At 35.6% G+C, this 21,106-nt stretch overlaps 1 protein-coding gene across 2 annotated transcripts in view; it reads left to right on the forward strand.

Annotated features, from left to right (window-relative positions):
- The window catches only part of LOC139686984 (histone acetyltransferase KAT6A-like), a 161,454-nt gene that overhangs the window by 42,253 nt on the left and 98,095 nt on the right, over positions 1-21,106 (forward strand). For both annotated transcript variants that reach the window (XM_071584035.1, XM_071584036.1), the window contains exons 3-4: positions 8,601-8,852; positions 11,502-11,701. In XM_071584035.1, the coding sequence (XP_071440136.1) occupies positions 8,601-8,852; positions 11,502-11,701 (452 nt within the window). The remainder of the gene's footprint in view (positions 1-8,600; positions 8,853-11,501; positions 11,702-21,106) is intronic.

The following is a 21,106-nucleotide window of genomic DNA, read 5'->3' on the forward strand; positions in this document are numbered from 1 at the left end:
ATCGTAATTATTTCATTACATCCGCGGTGTACCGCCTAGGTTCCGTGTAATTTTTATAAATTTACTTGGAGTGAGCCTGTTGACTGCTGAGCGCATGTCAATGAAGTGATTCCACCTATCCGCAGTATTTCGATGTTTATCGTATATCTTTAAATTTACAAATTGATTTTGTAATACGCATTTTAAGTCGTAATTGTTCCTTTTTTTAAGCGGGTAAATTTTTCTACGGGCTTGTTATATGTTCCACGTCCTTGCATGATATGGACGTGAGTGGGTTGGTCTGTAATTACTCGGTTCCTTTCTGTCTCCGCTTTTAAATATAAGTGTTACATGAGCTGTTTACCTGTCGCTGGGAACCTTGTGATCCACTAGGGATTCTTAAATATTATTTCTAGATACGGTGCGATTTCCGACGCTAATTCCTATAATATCCGGTCTGGTATTTGATAGGGGTTCTGTTAGGGCTAATATTTTTCAGCAAATGTTCTCTTTCATTATGTGAAATGTCAATTTTTGGCATCGGTTGGTGGAAATGAGTTGGTAAGCTATCAAAGCCATTCAGTGATAAATTGGTGAAAATTCTATGAAAGAGGAAATTTAATAAAGTGGCATTTTCTAATACGCTAGGTGCTACTAATTAATAATTCCGACTAATTTTCTAACTTTCTAACTCCACCTACTGCACTACCACGTCCCGAAACAAAACGTACATATTTCACATAGAATGTTCGAGTAGTTACCGCGAAAGTTCTATTTGCGAGCTAATTGAGTGACAATCACTAAACGTTTAAAAACGGTAATTTTTACGCGGGAGATGTCCTGTTAGGGGTGACTTAGCTGGTGCGTAAAATAAATGCCGTCTGATTCATTTAAAGAGTATTATTGAGTTGTGTCAGCATTCTTGTGGTTTTATAGCATTAGTACGTTTCTTATGGACGACGTAAGAAATATATGGTGCGAACACGGATTTTTCCCGCGCGTTATCATTGTCACTTTGGGCAGTGCCTGGTGCATATTCTTCCTCCAAGTTTAAGTTCCCATTTGATTCTCTCGCCGTAGATGGTCACCTGGTGACCGAAATACCGGTATTGGAGTTCTTCTTAATTATTTTTATTGGCTATAGGATTTTCTTCCTTGTGATTATTTCTTTAACAGCCAATAGCTCCACATCCTCTATTTCTATATTTTCACTGCTCTTAACCCGATTTTCCACCGTAGTGCTGGTTGCGATAACGGGACTTGGGATCCATTACCGATGGTGATTTGTAGTTTTACCGGGAATCACATTAATGTTGGGTTCCATCGTCCGCAATTCCGCGACTATTTGTTCGTCAATAAAGCGCTCGCGGTATGAAGATGCGCTATTACAGCTACTTTCTATGTTCCACAAGTTCGCATTTCTTTCTTGCCAATAAATGTCAATGTTTTTTTCTTAAAATAGCTGCTGTACAAATAAGAAAGAGGAGGACGTTCTATAGACTTCAATATTCTCTGTTTACTAAATTAACATTGGCAAATAAATCTGCTCATGTGAGAACTCCTGTTGTTAATGTTATGAGTTGAATATGAGGAGGCCCGATAAAACTTCTTACAAGAAGGCAATTTCCTTTAACATTTTGAACTTGAGCCGTCTTCCACTGTGATTCTTTGATGACCCACGGAGTACTTTTTGTAAAAAATCAAATATGCATTATTAAGATTAAATACATTTCCAGGCCTCTTAATGAATAGTCCCTTTGTTAGCCTTCTTGGTCCAGTTAATAATTAGGAGCCTCCATTTCATTCACAAGTCTTCAAAATTAGGTTTGTGTCGTTTGCTATTTGAGAAGGGAAACTAAGAGTGGAATGTACTCAGGGTTTCTTTAGCATCATTGGAAGGTACTTGCCCTTTGGAGTAAGAGTCACTTACACGCGAGAGAATATCTGCATGTCATATAGTTGAAGGGGCATGTGCGAGTCTAACTGGAAAATTTAGGAAACCAGGCTTTGATGGGAATTTCGAATGCAGCATGGAGAATGTTTCACTTGAGTGGAAATCAAATGGAATTTAGTGTTATCCCTTAGCTAAATGCATCCATGACTGTTCCAGTGTGTGACGATGTCTTTTAGGTGACTAGGATAAACAAAAGAGGGCCGAGTCATTGATGGGGAGTGATGGGAGTGAAAGATCCTTATGCTTTTTTATTTGTTGCAAGACTGGCCCTAATGCTCAGATTGCATAAAACATGTGTCTTGCAGTCCACTTGTCTGGAATTTTCAGCCGTCTTTCCCATGTCAGTTACTGTAGTTTGGTAAGCATTCTCGATTGGCTCCCTTGTGTAACCCCTGTTGGTTGACCACCCTGTGAACTATGCGTATACTTTTGGGACTCGCAGTGGTAGTTGTTGTGTGGACCTTGTATCATGGGGAACATCTGCAATTAAGGCAACTTAGTGAATCGAATTGCCATGCCCTAATGGTTTATAACTGTAATTGCCTCAAAAATGAAACCCACAGTGTGGTGCAGTGGTATAAACCAAGCATGCAGCCTTAATGGCTCTTTTTCTGTTCACCCAGTCCCCCACAATTGTTCTCATTTTTATGGATCCTGATCATGGCCTTTTTCCAGAATCACTTACTTGATTGCATATGGATTGACTCCTCTGATATATATAAACACAGATCTTGATTTTTAAAACAAAGAAAGGGCACTCACACATGTAGTTTTGATGTTTCGACGGCTCGACTTCGACAGTCATGCTGTCGAAACGTCAGAACTACATATGTGTATGTCCTTTGTGTTTCTATGTTTTAAAAATCTAATCTGTGTTTTTATATATTTGTTCTTCGCCAAAGAGCTTTCCATTTTGAAGATAGTTTAACCTGGTTAGACGTGCAGGCAAGACAGACACGTGAAGACAGACATGTGCTAACACTAGTGAAGGTGTAAAAAGAAAAACTTATGTTCAAACAAAGGAGTTGTTGCTTGGTTAAAAAAACTGATTGTAATTTTGCTCCCTGTAATATGGTGGCAAAAAGTGAAGGCCAAAGAGGTGCTTCCGAGTGATATGAATCCAGATGTTGTTGAAGGCATCCTTTCCTCATGTTACAATGTATTTCCGCATTCTAATAGTATTTCTTCTGCCTGTTGAAAAATGCCTTCTCATCTGAAAGGTGATTCGTCCCTCCAAAAAAATCACGTTGGGGGAAGTCATGGTTTTCCAAGCTATCGCCGAAATGATTATTGATGTTTGCACTTCTGGATCTGGGTCAGCTGGGCCCATTGTTTGCACAAACTAAAAATCGAATTAGTGGAGTAGTTAGTTGTTCAAATGCAGCTCTCTATGGCATGGATGGCTCTGCAGTCCATGACTACCACCTCAAAGTCTCGTGTTCAAATCCAACCAAAGTGCCCAATGGCCTACACCCAAATACAATTGAGGATGATTCCCATTTAGGTGTCAGTTTTGGTGTAGCTGCTCTGTTTCCACTGAATCGACTTAAGCTTCGCCCAAAAAAATGTCTCCCAGCTCTCATTTTAAGGCATAACCGCCTGAACCATAGAATGCTGCTGGATCATGAGTAAGTTCCAGAGGGCACATGATTTGGTCAGTTAACATTCTGTAGTGTTAAAAAAAATGGGAGGGGAAATGGTATGTTTAAATATTCAGTCAGTTGTATTTTCATTTATAAATGGTTGCCCTCTAAATTTATGTTAAAGAAGACTATTATTGTCATTTCTTTTCTTGCAATGCAGGTACAAAATTCTGAAACTTGATCAATTTAAGCATCATGCTTTGTCACGTTTTCCATCACAGACCCACTGGCCACAAACTATCCATTAGTTGATCCCCACAAGCTGCCAAATTGAAATTCTTAATTTTGGAAACATCCTTTAAAACCCATTTTCCAGTCGGCAAAGCAATTTCTAATGCTGCTTCTTCTTTGTGTTTTTATGTAACAAGCAATTCTCTTTTGAAGTCTGATTACACAATTGTTAGGTAGTGGAGGAACAGTGCCACTTATAACCTGCTGTGAAATAGTGGAGATAAATTGTCATCAATGCTAGTCCATGACTGTAATGTTATCAGTAATTGCTTAAAGATAAATTGGTTGGCATGAATTCCATGCAATTTTGATGCCATTAATCATTTGCACCAAGCTAGTTGGGTCAACAGGGTTGCATTAGATAAATGGAAATGCTAATAATATGTTAGTAAGATTAAATATTCATTGGTACATATTAAGCACTGTTACTTTATCACTTCAATGGGAATTGAGAAAGTGAAACTTAACATGTGTTTAAGTAGAGGTGAATCATGTAATAATAGCGAATTAGCTAGGGATTCCTATTCTAGAACTAATGAGATGCTGAGACCCATGCGAAAATGATGAAAATCTTCAATAAATGATAGTTATGGTACTGGCTAAGGAATTAGAATCAGGTGGATGCACAGTATAATTGCATTATTCAGGGCCTTGCCTGGTCTCTATGAAAGCTCAATCCCTCCCCAGCAAATCACGTACACCCAGAAATTGTCTCTTCCATGGCTGCCTAACCAGTGTTCAAGGGGAAAGCCTGGCATTTATGGGGATACAACATAGTTGAATTTTTCTCGTACATTGCCTTTTGTTGAGAACAGTAACATATAATTCTGCTTGTATTGAATTGTTTTTACTAATTGTTTTGGTTCAATCTAGTTAATACTTTGGCTTGTGAAATAGTGAGAGGAAGTGTTCAGTAGACATTCATTTGGTGACCTGCCTCTTCGATGATGGATAAGTGATTCTGAATACAAACACTCGTGGAGACACCTATCTGAAGGGCAGATGGATGAAAAAAAAGGAAGGATTGATCAATAATTAAGGATGTCTAGGTAACTTAGGAATGAGAAAGAAGGAAGAAGTTACTGAAGATGTAGAAGTTTTGAATTATTGGAATAATAAAACCAATTAATTAATACTCACTAGGTTACTGGATTCACAAGAGCAAGTTTGCACTTCTCTTTTATCCTTTCCTTACCATTGTGTATTTTGTGAAAACCAAAGCCTTGTATTAATCCCTGAGATGTATAATATATCCCAGTGATTTAACCTACTATTTTACTGGCGGAGTAAAATGATTCCTATGGTGCTAAAGTGATATCCTTAAAATTTATGGGAAGATTTTTTTTCTAGAATGGCATGCAGTTATTTTAGCAAATGAAGTTAGACAAATTTGAATGTGGCATTTGACACATTTAAGTGCGTTTATTTTTTCTTTTGATTAATAGTAATGTTTTATGCTTCCAAAGTCCATGTTTTAATGAATTATTTCCTCGTGAATTTTTTTAAATACCTGGTGATGGTATGACTTAATTTGATAATCTATTTTTTGGTGCTTTGTACATGTTTACTTGCTCTATTGTTGATGGCTTTTCTATAATGTCTTTATTTAAGTTTTTTAGTCTTTGGTTTGGGTACTGTGTGCATGAGTTGCTTTTGTATCGAGCTTGTTTGTAGCATGATTTCCTTAGTGTATTATTTTTTGTTCAAATTGACAGAATTATACCGCTAGGTTTTACTCATTAATTATTTGCATTTAAACATGTATTGTTTTGTTGCCATAACTACAGTACTAAACATTGATCTAATTACTGCAAATTTTATTTGTATGTTGCTCTGAACGTTTTATGTGATCCTGAAGTTTTGTCATTGTTGATTTTCCTTCAAAAAAATCTAATTCAATTTTGCTTCACTTGAATGACCTGTGTGTGTTTATTTATTGAGTATTGTGTATGTATCAGCTATTCAAAATTATAATAAATTTCTAAAGTTGTAGAACTGTCGATGGTGAAAGCACTTGCTAACTGCATTTTGGTCATATAGCAGAATTTTTTCTTCTTAGTGTTTTGGTTCATAAGTGATGCTATTACACTTAAGACTGTCATTTGTCATAAAACAGTGGAACTTTGGACTCGGTTAAAATCTGAAGACCTTTATCAAAATAGTGAACAGCATCCAATGAAATTTATAATTTTAGAGTAATGACTACCTTATTATTTCTCTTCTAAATTTCCAAGAACACGTAATAGACTTTCCTTTGTACAGAGTAAAAAATAATTTCAGATATTATTTTATAACTGACAAGATATTTATAAATTATAATATGTCACGTGCATTTGGGAAACTTGAAATGGAAATTAAATAACTTAAGGTTCTTAGAGCAAGCAAATATAGGTGGCATATAATTAGCTGAGGAAAGTTGTGAAGACTGAAAAATTGCAATTAAATATACAGTGTGAGGGAAGTCTGCATTCCAACTAATACTGTTTTGGGTGTTCCTCCGAAATACCACCACCACTTGGATGGTGTGGTAGCTGCTGCTGCACAGATCAGCCAAAAACTTTCCCACAAACATTTAAATACTCAGAATGGAGCCTCCCATTGCTAAACAATGACTTGGGGACAGTTTTATAAAGTTTTCAATAGTAATAATGCAAGCATTGAGAAAATGTTAACGCCCTTAGCTCATGAAGTGGGAAAAAGCTTCCTCTTTTGGCATATTTGGCGGATATCTCACAGATACAGTAATAATACTAAAGCATATTTTGTTGTGATGGAGCCAAAATCCAATTGACGAGTTTAAATTTTTAATTATCTTTAGTTTGATCTATTAGGCTGGTGTTAATGCATTTTGCCATTTTACACATTTTCTTGATATCATTGCAATACATTGCTTATTATGTATCAAAATTATTTCATTAGCCTCATTTAAACTATTAACTTTGCATCAAGACAGTTAGCACTGACAAAAATTATTATTGTAACTTGATTTATCATGTGAACTTAACAAAGAGATTTTTAATTTAAATTGGTATGCGCATCCATTATGGCTCATTTGTTAGGGTTTAATGAATTAATTTTTATGGAAAGTATACTAATTAGAAGTATGTTTTCAATGGCCCACAACAGCTGTTGAATATCATCGTTAACTTCCTCTCATGTAAACTCTTATTTCGTCTGCATTGTTTTCGTCTCAGCTCTTCATATTTTCTGCTGGCCTTATGCCTTACACAAGCATCATCTCCTCCCTCCGTTTCATCACGTACATATTCTCCCTTCTCTCATGGTATTCAACATTCCACTGCTTCTCTATGCCTCTTCCACTTACTTATGTCTTCTTTGAATTTCGCCCAACAACTTCCTCTTTTCCCCCACCATATGTATATCCTAATATAATAATTTCTCTTCTTGCGTGTCTGTAATATGCCCTAATAATATACCTCAATCCTTCATTCCTGTGTAAGCCTCATATTTAAGACCACAGTTCATATCTAATTAGTGTTACATTGCTTTCATAATCTTTTCTTTTATTTTGTACTTTGTGCTCATTTCACCAGTTCTTTGCGCATAATCTTTTGCCAATTTAATTTTTCTTTAAATGCCCCTACTACACTACCTATTTTCCTTCCTTCTTACCCAAGTGGGTGGGTGAACAGTTAAATAAATTGATGTGGCGCTGAATTAAGAATGCCATGATGGACCCAATGCTTTGAAATAGTCTAAGTTGTTGCCTGCCCAACACAAATACCTTCCGCTTCCTGAAATATTTTAAATAGCCGTATAATATTTATTTTATCTTATTCAATGTTGGAGATATTTTTGTCCATAAAATTTTGAATCTATTATGGGCAAGCTATTATAGGAATATTTGCAGATAGAGATGCCTCTGAAGTTGCCCCATGTTAATTAGCGAGTGATATTGTGGTCATTATGTATAAAAACTATTTTTACCATTTTAGAGCTGAATGGTAAATGTTTTCAGATTATTTTTGGTAATGATACAACAAATAATTGTACAAAAAGCAAAAAACACTGAAAAGAGTCCAAAGGTACTCAGTTTTTTGATGATCTATTGCCTTTCCTTAAAGATTTTGCCAACTTGGTTAGTTATGCCTCTGCATTTCTGCATGCATAAATATTTGAGTAATCAGTTTCACTGCAGCATAGCACCATCCAACCTGAGAATGTCATCATATAGTGACACCAGTCATTCAAATAACCCTATGCTCATGTGGAAGCACAATTAATTTTTGATTTGTTGCATCACAATGGGAATTTCACAAAGTATTGACCTCTATCATAATTCTATGTGGTGTACCTCTCTTTGTGGCTATAGTTGTTTCAGTGTGAGAGGGTATGTCAAATCAATTAACAATGCTAACATGCTTCTTTTCCTCCTAATCTTGGTTATAATTTGTGTACAAATTATCATAATTGTGTACTATAAATAAATAACATGGTGAATTGAAATGTGCATATGAAATATCCACTATTTTCATTTTAAGAATACATTGCACACCCTCTCTTTCTCTCCTCATGTCCTCTTGAATTAATTTTTTGAGAGTTTCATACTCCGATTAATTCTTATGCACTGCTCAGAACTTAAGTTCTCGGGAAAAAGGTTCATAGCCTTGATTTTGAGTGACAACCCCCAGGCAAGGTAGTTTAAAGATCAGAAAAAGCAGGCTCTTTGAGGAGAGAAGGAAAACTGAGTGTCAGAGATATGGTGTGGGATGATTGATTGGTGGGTCTTCAGGATTCAGCCAGAGAAGTGACAGGGTGGTACTTTTTAGCAGCCAGTCCCCATGCCGGTGTGCAGAGAGTGCCTGGGTACTGCAGCTAAGAACCGAGAAGGATGTCCGGAGCCTCTGAGCTCATGCTCGGAGTGCGGCGTGTCAGTGCATGCCACGTGCTTGTCAGTGGCTGGGAGTGGCAGTGGGAGGGGTTGGGCTGGAAATGAGCTACTGTGCTCCCGGCTTCAAGCAGGCGCTACTTGGTGCTGTGAAGAGTGCCGCACGTGCACCCGATGTGGTCAACTGGGAGAGCAGGTCTGTTGTCATCATCGTGCCTGCTGCTTCTTTTACTCTCATAATACACTCTGCAAAATACCTGATCACCTGCAGTGCTTTCAAATAGCTATTTTATTTGTAGCTGAATTTGAAGAAAGTAAGGTCAATTGTGTGGGCACAGTGTGTTTTGATTGTTTGATCACTGAAAATAGTCCGCTCATAAATGCTGATTAAAGCCTGTTTAAATTGCAACTGATCATTAATGTGTAGTTCACATTAATGTGTAGGTCAAGTTACTTAATGTATACTTAAATTGCACAAATATTGAAATTTGGAGAACATTGGTCCCTGCAGGTTGACCTACTTCTATGAGCTATATAAGTTTCACTAAGCATTACTGAAGTGAGTTTTTTTCTGAAATGTGTACCTAAATTGGTCTGCTTAATCTCACATTTTAATAGCATGTAGATGAGCAACTGTATGCTTCTCTTGTTTGCATGAGTGCCTCTTATTTTACATTTAGTTGTAATTCATATGTGCAAAATTGTTTATATTTACCCCATATCCTGGAAGTAGCTGGGGTAAATGCATTTATGAGTGATGTGAGTGATTTTTGATTGGAACTTCCTCAGTTGAGAAAAATCAGCTAAGAGATGATTGATAGTCGGTTTATTGTCTCTGTGAAATTTTAAGTGCTAACTTAGTCAGAGCATGCACTGCCTAGTGGGTTTAGCGTGCATTTGCATCTCATCATTGCATATGTATCTTGTGAGATTCAATATTAGCCCACTCATATTGAAGTCCTTGCTTATTCACTCACTTGATGCTCTCCAGTTTTCTTTCTCCTATTTTGTATCTCATGCTGGCTTATAAAAGTTAGTTATTTACTTTTATATCATCTTCTGGAAGTCTTGATCTAAATTTGAAAATGTTTACCGTTTTCTTTATTCATTAAACATATTGCTGAGGTTGAATTCAAATCATAATACCTTCAGTAAATTATTACACACTTGATTTTTGCCCCATATTGTATTCTTAAAAGTGAATTGGGAGCAATGCTAAAACCGTTTGTAATAGTTCAAGAAATCCTCCCAGTTGCATTTGTATATTTGCCTCCAGTTTTGTTTCAACAATAGCTCTTTTTACAATGCATTAGGTGTATATTGTTTTATAATGAAGATAATTTTTGCTTAAAATAACCACCTTTTCCAAAATATTTGTTGCTTTTTTTGACATGTTAATGAGGTAGTTCAGTGTTTTTCTCTTGTCCAGAACAGTCCTTTGATCATGATACTCAATGTCCAATTATTGGCAGTGTAGGATCCAATGGTTACCATTGTTGTCATTTAACACAACTAATGGTGGTGTGAATATGTTGATTGCATTATTCATGTATCATTTATGAATGTTCGAAATATTATTGTTGCATGTTATAGTTCCCAAAAACTTGTTTATTCCATTCAATTTTCACTACACTTGGTAGAAAGCAAGTTTAAAGAAAATATTTTATACATTATAAAAGTTTTTTATTTTTAAGTTCTCTGTTTTACCACATTTGCTTGTTACTTACTGTAATTTCTAGGAGTTTGCAACATAACGTTAATGGAGGATTTTAGTAACATTTTAAGTATATTGTGGTAACTTAGTCCCTAGTTTAGGTTCCTGATATCTTGTCCACAATTTTCTTTTCATGTGCTCATTTTTGGTGTTATGATTTATGCCCTGTTTGAATAATTTAACTCTTGAATTGTAATACTAACATCTTGTCATTAAAATAAAGTAATTGCAATTCTATTTGTGTCTTATTAATTTTTGATTTGAATTGTGTTTATTTTGTGATTTCTGAAACCATTATATTTTCTGAGTTATTGCACTCTAAATGCTTATAGTAATGGATATGTTGGAATTTAACTTATATGAGGCTTCACTACTTAAATGTAAAGCAGACATGATTCAAGTTGATTTAGTCTTGGAAACTCTTTGAAGCATGGTAAAATATTTATCTTGCGCATTATTCATCACGTATGTGTATTGAACATTTTGGAGAAGCAATTGAGTAACTGTGCTAAGTAGCCTTGATTGAATCACCTTTATTGCATTGCCTCTTTTAAGCTAAGGAATAGATTTCTTGCATTTGTGCATTCCGCAGTGCTTTATGCAGCCTCTAAATTTGTACCATTGAAAAATGGGTCTGATGTTTTGACATGAATATGTATGTGATTACTGAAATGCAAATCTTACTCAATAGTATAGCAGTAGATTCCCTAAAACACATTCCATAGTCATTATTACTTTTTCGTAAAATATGTGAATACAGTACACTTATAATTATTTAACAATAGATTCTAAATTTTCATTATTTATATAGCTACTCAAAATTACTATTAGTGTAAGGAATTCTATGTTAGCTAGGGCACTGCTGGAAGTTTCATGTTTGCATGTCTGAGGTCTTATTTGCATGGTAATATTTAGAAGTTGAGTAAAGCACTTAATAGTATTCAGTAAATAAGTATTAAGAATAAGTATTGCCGTGCATATATATGGAATGCAATCTTAAGTTCTCCTTTGATGGGGTATGTTATTAAATACAGAAGCGATTGTTTATTCATTTTTCATTATTTTTTTTATGTATATGAATTATTTATTTTTCATGATGAATAATGTTATCATTCACTTCATGATTGACAGAATGTTCTCCTGTTGTGCTGCAGCTGTGGTCGAACACATCATGTAAGCTGTTTGGAGCAGCATCCCAGTGCTTCTTCAGACAAGAGATCAGGCTTTTTGTTTTGTAAAAACTGTTTAGCAAATCAAAATGTCTGCTCTAAAACCCTGAAGGGTGCCAAAAAAGTTGCGAAAAGCCGCCACAGTGGGAACTTCAGTTACAGGTGAGTTTGTAATTTATAAATAATTGCAATAATTAGTGCCATTGCTGGAAATTGTTACTGTTATTTCGTCAAATCGATTACTGGAAGTATTGCTGCATGAATGAAAGTTGCAGTGGCAACCCTCATTTATGAAGGTTACCACTGCAACTGTGTGTAAGAAATTGAAAACTGCTGCCCCAAGTTATGCACAATTTACCATTGTGCTATATGATAATTTTTTCATGTTCAAATAGTTAAATGGCATACATTTTAGCCATTGTTTTAGATATTGTTTTAAGAATTTTACTTGTTTTATTTAAAAAGTTCGACAGTAGAAACTAGCTAACCGAGAAGTTATTTGGATGGTTATAACTTTTTTTGAAGTGAGAGTGGATGCCAAGAGAGGCCCCATGCCACAAGTTACCTTGAGGCCATCCTTGAAAGTATCATTTGACCCGCCCATTTAGTCTCTTGCATACATTTTTTCATCCGGGTAATTTAGTGGTATTAGTTTTAAAGGAGAATTTAGTATCCTTTTGTCATGTAATGTGAAATTGTCTTGAAGTTCTCGTGATTTCGCCACCAGGTCAATATTTAATTGCTGAAATTCTTAGTTCAACTTATCAGTTGTCCTCAGGGCTGCCCTTTGACTGGTGTCACCTTCTCTTATCGTCCACATTCTTAATTGTTCAATACCAATTGGTCCTCTCTTTTTGCGTTTGCTTCATATTTGTACTTGTGTACTGAAGTCCATATTTCTCCTTATGACATTATCAAAAACCCAAAGAAAATGAATTAGGTTAGAAGAGTTATTTTGCTTGTTTCCATGTAGTGGTGGTCAAGGCAAGCGAGTAGTTGTGTTGTATCAAAAGTGATTATATGGTCCACGACTGCTGACCATCTTCGATGTGTTTGCCACAGTCTAATGGCACATCTCTTGACAGCTTTATTATTAGATGGCTAGGTTTATTTAATGGGAAAACAAAATGCTCATCTTCTTCTTTCCATGTGTTACTTTAATTTTTTTCTTAAATATTCATGAAATCACATATTTGTCCATCCTTTTTTATTATCTCTTCTCTTTCCCTTAAAATGAAATCCTCTCTAAGTTTTGGGACTATCATAGGTATTTAATGTGCACTCTCATCCACTAACTTAAAACTATCTTCATAATGTGGTATAGCGCTTGGCCTGCCCATTGCAAAAGTTTTTGCGGAAGGCTACACAAAGAGTCGCATCACTCTTTTCATTTTGGGCTGCTCAAATGATTATTTTTCAGGAATTATTATCACGAGGCCTTAAATTCACGTTCTTGAATGTACTTTCCGCTGGGTTTTTATCATCCATCTATCTAGATTATTGTTTTTCTGTAATCAAACTTAGCAAGGGAGTAAGAAATATACCTGTGGAGTGCAGATGGTGAATAATTTAACTCTGGAAGACAACCTGGGATGCAATAGCAATTAAAAATGGGGGGCAGCGGAGCTAGTTGCGTTTCATTGAGGTCTAAGAAAGAATATCCTCATTAGGGCCCCTTGTGAGCTCAGCAATTTTGATTCTTAGTGAATGAGGGGAGAGAGCTTTGGTTTGCTCTCTCATGGTAAACCCAAATGCCGTTTATAAATGCTTGCAGATGTTATGAACATACTGGCAAGTAAACTGAAGTGAAAACTATGCATCTAAAATCTTAGCAATATTCATTTCTTCAAGTTACAAGAATAAATTCATTCTGTTCTTGTTTCATTTGTTTGGTTAACATTGACCGATCTTTTTCACAAAACATTCCTGATTGATATTATTATTTTAGATGCAATATAAGAAGTGCTTTGGTAGATTTCCACCATTACCGATGTCTCTGAATTTGGGGAAAAGTAAACCCCAGGATTGTTCACGAGTGGTTTGGGACCAAAGCAGTCCAGAAGTTAGGATTGGGGAAGCAGTCCTATGTTGGAACATGCACAAAATGAACTCGAATCAATTCGCATTTATTATATGATGCCACAGTGTAGGAAAACAAGTCAACACAATAAATTCTTTTCTGTGGAAGCGCTAAGTCTTTAATTCTTTCTCCATGCTTTACAAATGGATTTCCGCAAAGGATTCAACCAATTCAAGGGAAGGATTCAATTCAAGGCCTCAACCATCTCTCAAAACTATTTCATAGGTGTACTACCAATATTTATCACTTACGTGACCTTAGTGTAAGTCAGTACCATTCAATTAGCAGTCTGTTTGTGAGCTCCTAATCTAGTATTTTGAATATCTCTCCCTCAAAATCACATTCTTTTAAACTTGAATTGTTTGACAAATTTTCCACTTGATGAAACCCAGTTAATGAGTTACGTATTTCAAGAAAGTTTCTTTGCTACAAATGGCAACAATGGCAATATATTAATGATGCAGCAAAACATTTTAGTGATGTAGCATTTCATGCACCTCACGTAATTAGAGTTGATGATATGAACATTATATATTGATAAAAAATTTCCGAGTTTAAGAGGACGCCTCGATAGCTTAAGTGGCTAAAGTACTCGACCGGATATTGAGGGAACTGGGTTCGAATCCCAGTCAAGGCGAATGATTTTTAATCTCTGAAATTGTTGCATTGAGACACTGTAAAGAGGAAATAAGAGCCTGAAAATTGCAACTTCCATTAAGCAATACATAAAAGGTATCATAAACAGCTTACAGTGGATTTGGTTTTGAAATTCAATTTTCTAGAAAATAATAATATTAATTGAACAATAAATTTTACAGCAAAGATAGAATATGAATAGCATACTGACTATGAAAATTATATCTAGAAATAATGAAAAAATAAGTTCTGTCTAATTAACAAGTTCTGAAGAATTGTATGAATGTTCACAACTGTTCTTGGACTAATTTTTAATCAGGAAATGAGCTCATATCCATAAAAATGAGGACAAACAGCAACCCTTCAAGAAAAACTAGTGGGCTTCTGTATGAATGCTGCCACAAGCAAAACAGTTGATGTCATTTTGTTGCTGTTTAAATTTTTCTCTTCAGCATTTTTGCCTTAAAGAGATAATAATAAAATGTCTTTACTGGGGCCAGATTGAGTCTAGATAGTCCCTTCTTCCACATAACCCCGTATTGTTAAAATGCATAAATAAATCAACAATCATTAAAACAAAGAGTGTAGACTATTTTTACAGTAATTATGGAAAAAAAAATTGATGAAATAAGTGTTACATTGGGGGAAAAAAATTGGGTAGAGTGTGAAAAGATAAATGCATTAATGGCAAAAGGGTAAGAATTGTAAACTGATATCCTTAGTGAAAAACCCCACTGCAGGAGAACACCTAAAGAGGCAGGGGGTGTGGAAAACCTGTGAAACCTTCTGAGATTTGACTAATTTGCGGATACCTAATAGAGTTGAAAGGGTGATATATATCATGGGAGCACAATGAAAAATGACACATTACATTTAGAACAAATTACAAAATAAATATGTTGAAATGTGTCAATTTAAAGAAAAGAAAAAAATTAGAAAATAATAAGGATGATAAATTATATATAAATAAAATAACTTGTTGGAGATATGACTTCAGTAATCACAATATTAAGAGAACAGATTAATAAATATCGGTAATAACAAAAGCAAAGACTGTATTAAGTATATGTAAATAAAATTGTTATAAACATGTTAAAGTAGATAAAATTTAAAATTAAACAAATATTATGCAACATATATATGTACATGATCATAATATCATGCCAAATCAATTGTATAACATATACATTCAATAAATTGGTAAACAGAATGAGTATGAATTGTATTTAGGCATTTTGGAATATTTACAGCCATATGCACAGTCCTATTATGTAATTCACAATGGATGAAAACCTCTGCTTATTAAATTACAAGTCAATTTCTTGTGCCTTAGGTAGTTCTTTGTGAAGCGCCCCTTCTAAACAATGGAAATGAAGGTGCATTTCTTGTGGTTGTGGTACGCTTATTCCACTCTCAGCTAGTGGTAACTGAAAATGACTCGTTGAAAAAGGCAGGTCGATGATGTTGTATTCCAAGAATTTTTTTCACTCGAGTGATTGTTTCACGTGCCTTATCAAAATTTTGGAAATTGAATGTGAGGTATTTAGGTTTTCAGAACTTGGCACAGAAGGGTTAAAATATCCAGTAGGCATTGAGAGTCAAGTTTTAGCCAAGAGAGTATGTTAGTGTAGTGTGATCTGATATTAGTCAGTTAAAGATAAACCTGATGCATGCATTGAGTGTTATGGAAAGCTCCTGACGGATATCTTGGTATACAACATCAGTGCAGTCAAAGTGCGATAGAATCAAGCTGCAAACAATTAGTATCTTTTAAGATGTGGGAATGGTGTGCTTTAGAAGAGGATATAATGACTGATTGATGGTTTTACATATTTTAATTACTTTTGACATCCAAGAGAGAGTTTTATCTATCATTAAACCTAAATTTCTAACAGCATTGCAATATAGCATAGCATAGCAATCTGCAATATGTAATATCGGCAGTTGTACCTTTTAAATCAATGCTAACAGTAAGGGGGGCACTGTTATAATTTCTTGTCACTTTCAAGGATTTATGCTTAAAAAATTTGATGTTCTCCATGTGTTAAGATTTTATCAATCATCATTAATATGCCTTATGATATTATGCAAGTCATAAAATGCACTGTTGGAATAGATTTGCTGGTCATCTGTGTTTAGGTGAGTGAGTGAAATGTGATAGAGACCAATCTTATCTCTTGAGGGAATTGACACACTTGCAGTTTTTTGTTCACCCATATTGTAGTAATTTTAAAGGCTTGGGTGTCAAAATGTCCAGAGTTATTTGTGCAAATCTGTTAAAAAATGTACTCAACTCATTTAAGTGACTGCTTAATTCATTCCTTGGAGTTTACTTCAGAAGGGCATCCCGTTGAAGTGAAAAATTGAATATCACGGTGCAAAAATCTATAAATCAAGTGCATATGCAAAACAAAGATCAAAAGGAATATTTAGTATGGTATCAAAGATTGAAGAAATCATACAAAGCTCAATGCAAAGCAATGCGTAAGGAATGGCAAAATGTAACTACTTCTGGCAGCTGAAGTTCTTAGGTGGGATAGGGATAAAACCCCTCAAGAGTGTTGTGCAAAATTATTATGCTAATCTTCTACAATGGGTTTGGCCTGGTTGTATTGAGGAATGAACTTGAAAACTGCTTAAACCTGCTTAAGAATATCATATGCGTATCGTAAAGTTTTAGGTGAGTGACTTAGATGAAATCTTGTAACACCATTATAAACCTTCATTGATAGTGCAGAGAAATTAAAGCAGAAAAATCACTTTATTTTAAGGGCAATTTTTATTAGGCAAGACTTTGGAGGCTACATGTACTCTACGGATAATCAACTTGTATAATATATATCATAATCAAATAATCAAACTCGCCGGCTTCGGTGGCGGTGGGGTAATGTCCTCGCCTACCAACCCAAAGGTCGCGGGTTCGATTCCCGCCTAGGTGGATTTCCCTCCATCTAGGGCTTGGTTGTATGTGATTGTCTGCAATATAATGTCTGTAATGTGAGGTTAGGTGGAAGAAGGGACAATTAGTCTCAACCGCGCCCAATTAAGTCTATAAATAAATAAATAAATCAACTTGTACCTCTTGCTGATAAACATAGACAATGACTCTTGCTGCAGAATGCTCTTAAAAAATATTTTTTGAGAAGATTTAAAATGAACGGAAAAGAGAAGATAATTTTTAGAATTAGGTTTGAAATAACCTTAAACAAATTGATGTTATTTTGTCCATCAAATGTCGTATAAAAGCAAGTAGGTTAAATACCCCATAGTCATGGCAGCATGCGTTGGGCAAGTTTTTGAGCTGTGTGGTCTTAGATAAATGAAAGTATCTTAGGAGGAAGCCACTTAGTCTGGTGGACTTAATTGCATAGAACTATTTCTTTTTCAAGAAAATAATTTGAAAATTGTATGTGGGAGTGGGTCAGGCGATGGTAAAACATCAGTGTTGATGAATTTCAACAAATGATAAAAATGCAGTCACCATTGACGTTTGTTTGTCATGGGTTCCTTCAGTCACTCCCAATGGCATTAGAAGACAACTCAAATTCTGGCTCAGGAGTTCTCACAGCACTTCATGCTCTTATAATTGCCTGTTAATCACTCCTGATATGAGATATCAATGTTGTATTATTTATGTGTAAATAAATTTGTCATGAAATAGTATCTGTTCCTATAAGGATCAAGATTAATGAAAATCTTATTGATTAGCAGTTTTGAAGAATGTTGCTGTTTGGAGCTGGGGGGGGGGGATAGATTTAGTGGGTATAGAGTTAGGAGATGGGTGGTTACCGAGAATGGTGGATGCTTGATATTTCATGCCTGCCATTTTCCTAAACCTCGCAGATGGAGACAATGACTCAGATAAATTTTAATTAGTTTTGCCTTGTGTGTTGTGCCGGTAGTTTTCTTGCAATTATTTGCTAGTATAAGTGATTAGGCTGTATGAGATTACATGCAATCTGCCATAAAGTGTCAAATTTATAATTAGTTTCACTAAATCTGATAAGTCTCTTACCACCAGATTTATTTTCCCGTACATTCTGTAAATAAATGTTTTATTTCGAAAAGTATACCAAAATGGTCTAAAATTTGCGAGATCTTAATTGGAAGCTTTTTACCTCTGCTACAGTGGTGGTTTATATGAGATTATTATTATTTTGTGCAAAATGCTGCATTGCATATTGCATGGTGTCATGAGGTGATTTATTGTATGGGTGAATATCAAAGCCCTGGCACATGTTGGTGATATTTTGATATTTCTCAGATTATTTTACTGAGTTAGTTCATGTATCAGTTAATGGAGAAATCACGAATTTATCTATGATGATCCAACTTCTCCACAGTCACTGGTAGGCATTTAACCCTAATGATGAGCCAAGCAGCTCAGTGTGTTATTGCTGCTGCTGAAATGGGGAAAGAAACCAAGAGCCAGGTGCCATACTGCTAGTCTACTGGTGTTGTACCTAAGACTAGTGGGCATGTTGTTGCCTTTGTTTTATCATAATTTGACTGGATGGAAATGAATTCAACTTGGTGATTTCTGCTGAAATTACTTGCTGATAACTTAGTTTTTACAATGAATGTCTTGAATCAGAAGTGCAGAGTATTTATCTTCTCCATTACCATAAAAAATTTGTAAAATTGAAGAGATTACCTTTCTGTCTAAGGTGCATTTGCCATCCATTTGCCAATGGAAGCATTGTTGCAGTATTTTCTGTGTTGAGGAAAGATGTATAATGGTTAGTAATATTGAGAATAAGATAATGGTACTTGGGTCCTTCAATAAATCCTTGAAAAATCCAAGATATGGTACTCATGGAATCAGATAAGGTTTGCTTTTAGTAAGCCTTAACTCTCACTAGATTCTTGTTAAAGTTTCAGCTACATCCATCATGTGGTTTTGTATTCATTGTTGGTTGAAGCAATAAGCTTTAATTTATTTAGGAATATTTAAAAAAATGAGTTTTGAGCAATGATTAAACACCTAAATTCAAAAGGCTGAGCGTGAAAAGAGGTCAAAGCCTAGTTGGATACATTTCATGACACATCTGGTCCTGTGCTTGCGACCGTTAACAGTTGGGTAAATGAGTTTAAATGTTGCGGATGTACATCCGCCAGTGATGAACACCAATTGGGACAGCCAGTGGAAGTGACTTTCTCCGAAATGATTGACAAAATCTATGATATGGTTTTGAGTGATCGACCAATCAAATTTCAAGAAATAGTTAGTTTTATGGATGGTGAAATGGATGGTAATAGTTAGTTAGGTGGATGGTGAAAATTGTGGAATTAAGTCCCAAGTTGTTACAATTTCCACTGTGCTTAACAGATTTGGCCCCCAGTGGCTTCTTAATTTCCAAACTTGAAGAAATGGGTCTTTTGGAAACTTCATGTTGAACGTAGTCATCGCCAACCCTATTTTAGGGGGTCTTCCAAAACCTTACTTTTTGGGTGGCTAAAATATTTGGAGGAACGCTTGGAAACTTTATGGAGCTTAAAGGAGACTTTGTTAAAAATAAAAAGTTCTGCTAAAATAATTTTTCTATTTTATCGTAAAGACTTATTGGATGATGTACATTGCAATGCTTCCTTTGTGGGACCAAGTGCATTGGTGATTGCGTCACACATACCAAATGAAAGATATGTTGCTGAACACAATGATTAGTTATCTAGCAAGCCTCACTCTTTTGTCGGACCAGAATTACTGTAAAGGAAGACTAGAACTGTGTTATTGCTCATTGAACTTGATAATGTTATCAGGACCTTCAGAAGTAATTTAATCAGCATCTGATACCCTGTTTTAAAATGAAAAAGGCTTGTGATAAAATTTCTGGAGCCTTTCTTTGAGTATTTACATTCACTTTGAAGGGTGGTTGGCATTGATCACATTGACTGCCACATTGCTCTTACCTATGAGAGCTGTTCAGTGAAGAAATTGTATTATGCCATAGATTTTCTCATTGTCCAAATTTTGTCGGTCCTTTTCAATGTAGGCCAATCAGATGTAATTCACTAGTTCCACCTTTATTTCATGTCTTGGAAGATATGCTGGAAGCCGATTTTTTTATAAGTCCTTCAAAATCATCTCGGCAATCTTCACCATTATTTGTGATGATGAGAAACTCATTCCACAGAGTGCGTCTTCACATTAGGGGAAAGGAATAAGTCCGATGGGACTAGGTCTGGATTGTTGGGGGCATGAGGAGTGCACTTCAGCCTGGTTTTCTTGAAATACTCAGCAGCAGTATTGGTGATTTGCAGCTGTGCATTATTGTGATGCACTGTCCTCCCCATTGTTGCTTTAGAAATGTGCTCTCTTCTGAATAATACGGCCATGGAGAATTGTCAACACATCCCTGGCCTATCCACCACTTACAGTTGTGCACTGGCCCTGTATATTGGTTCACCATTCCCTAAATATTGAAAAATGATATGACCCAAGCTTTCCCAGCAGAAGCCACCGCTTCAACTTTTTTTTGTTGCTATGGATGCGGAAGATTCCGTCATGCATATTTGATGTATGCTCTCTGGATCAAAATGATGTAGCCAAGTATTATTTGCAGTGGCAGCCTTGAAGGAAGCTGTTTGTCTTCCCTTTATCAACTTCAACTGCAAACAATCCTGCATACAAGTATTCTGTTGCCCTTATGTTAGCAATCTCAGAACTCCCCGCCAACTAACATTCCCTATGAGCAGTTATTCTGTTACCCATGCTTGGGTGGAACCCACTGAAATTTTCAACATTTTTGCCAATGCTCCAAATGTTATCTTGCAATCTTCTCCCAAAATTCAGGGCTGCCACCTATCTGGAACACCTGGAAATGTCTGGGAATTTTATGGGATCATGGAAA

Source organism: Hetaerina americana, unplaced genomic scaffold, assembly GCF_022747635.1.
Source record: "Hetaerina americana unplaced genomic scaffold, ioHetAmer1.1.p SCAF_16, whole genome shotgun sequence".
NCBI lineage: Eukaryota > Metazoa > Arthropoda > Insecta > Odonata > Calopterygidae > Hetaerina > Hetaerina americana.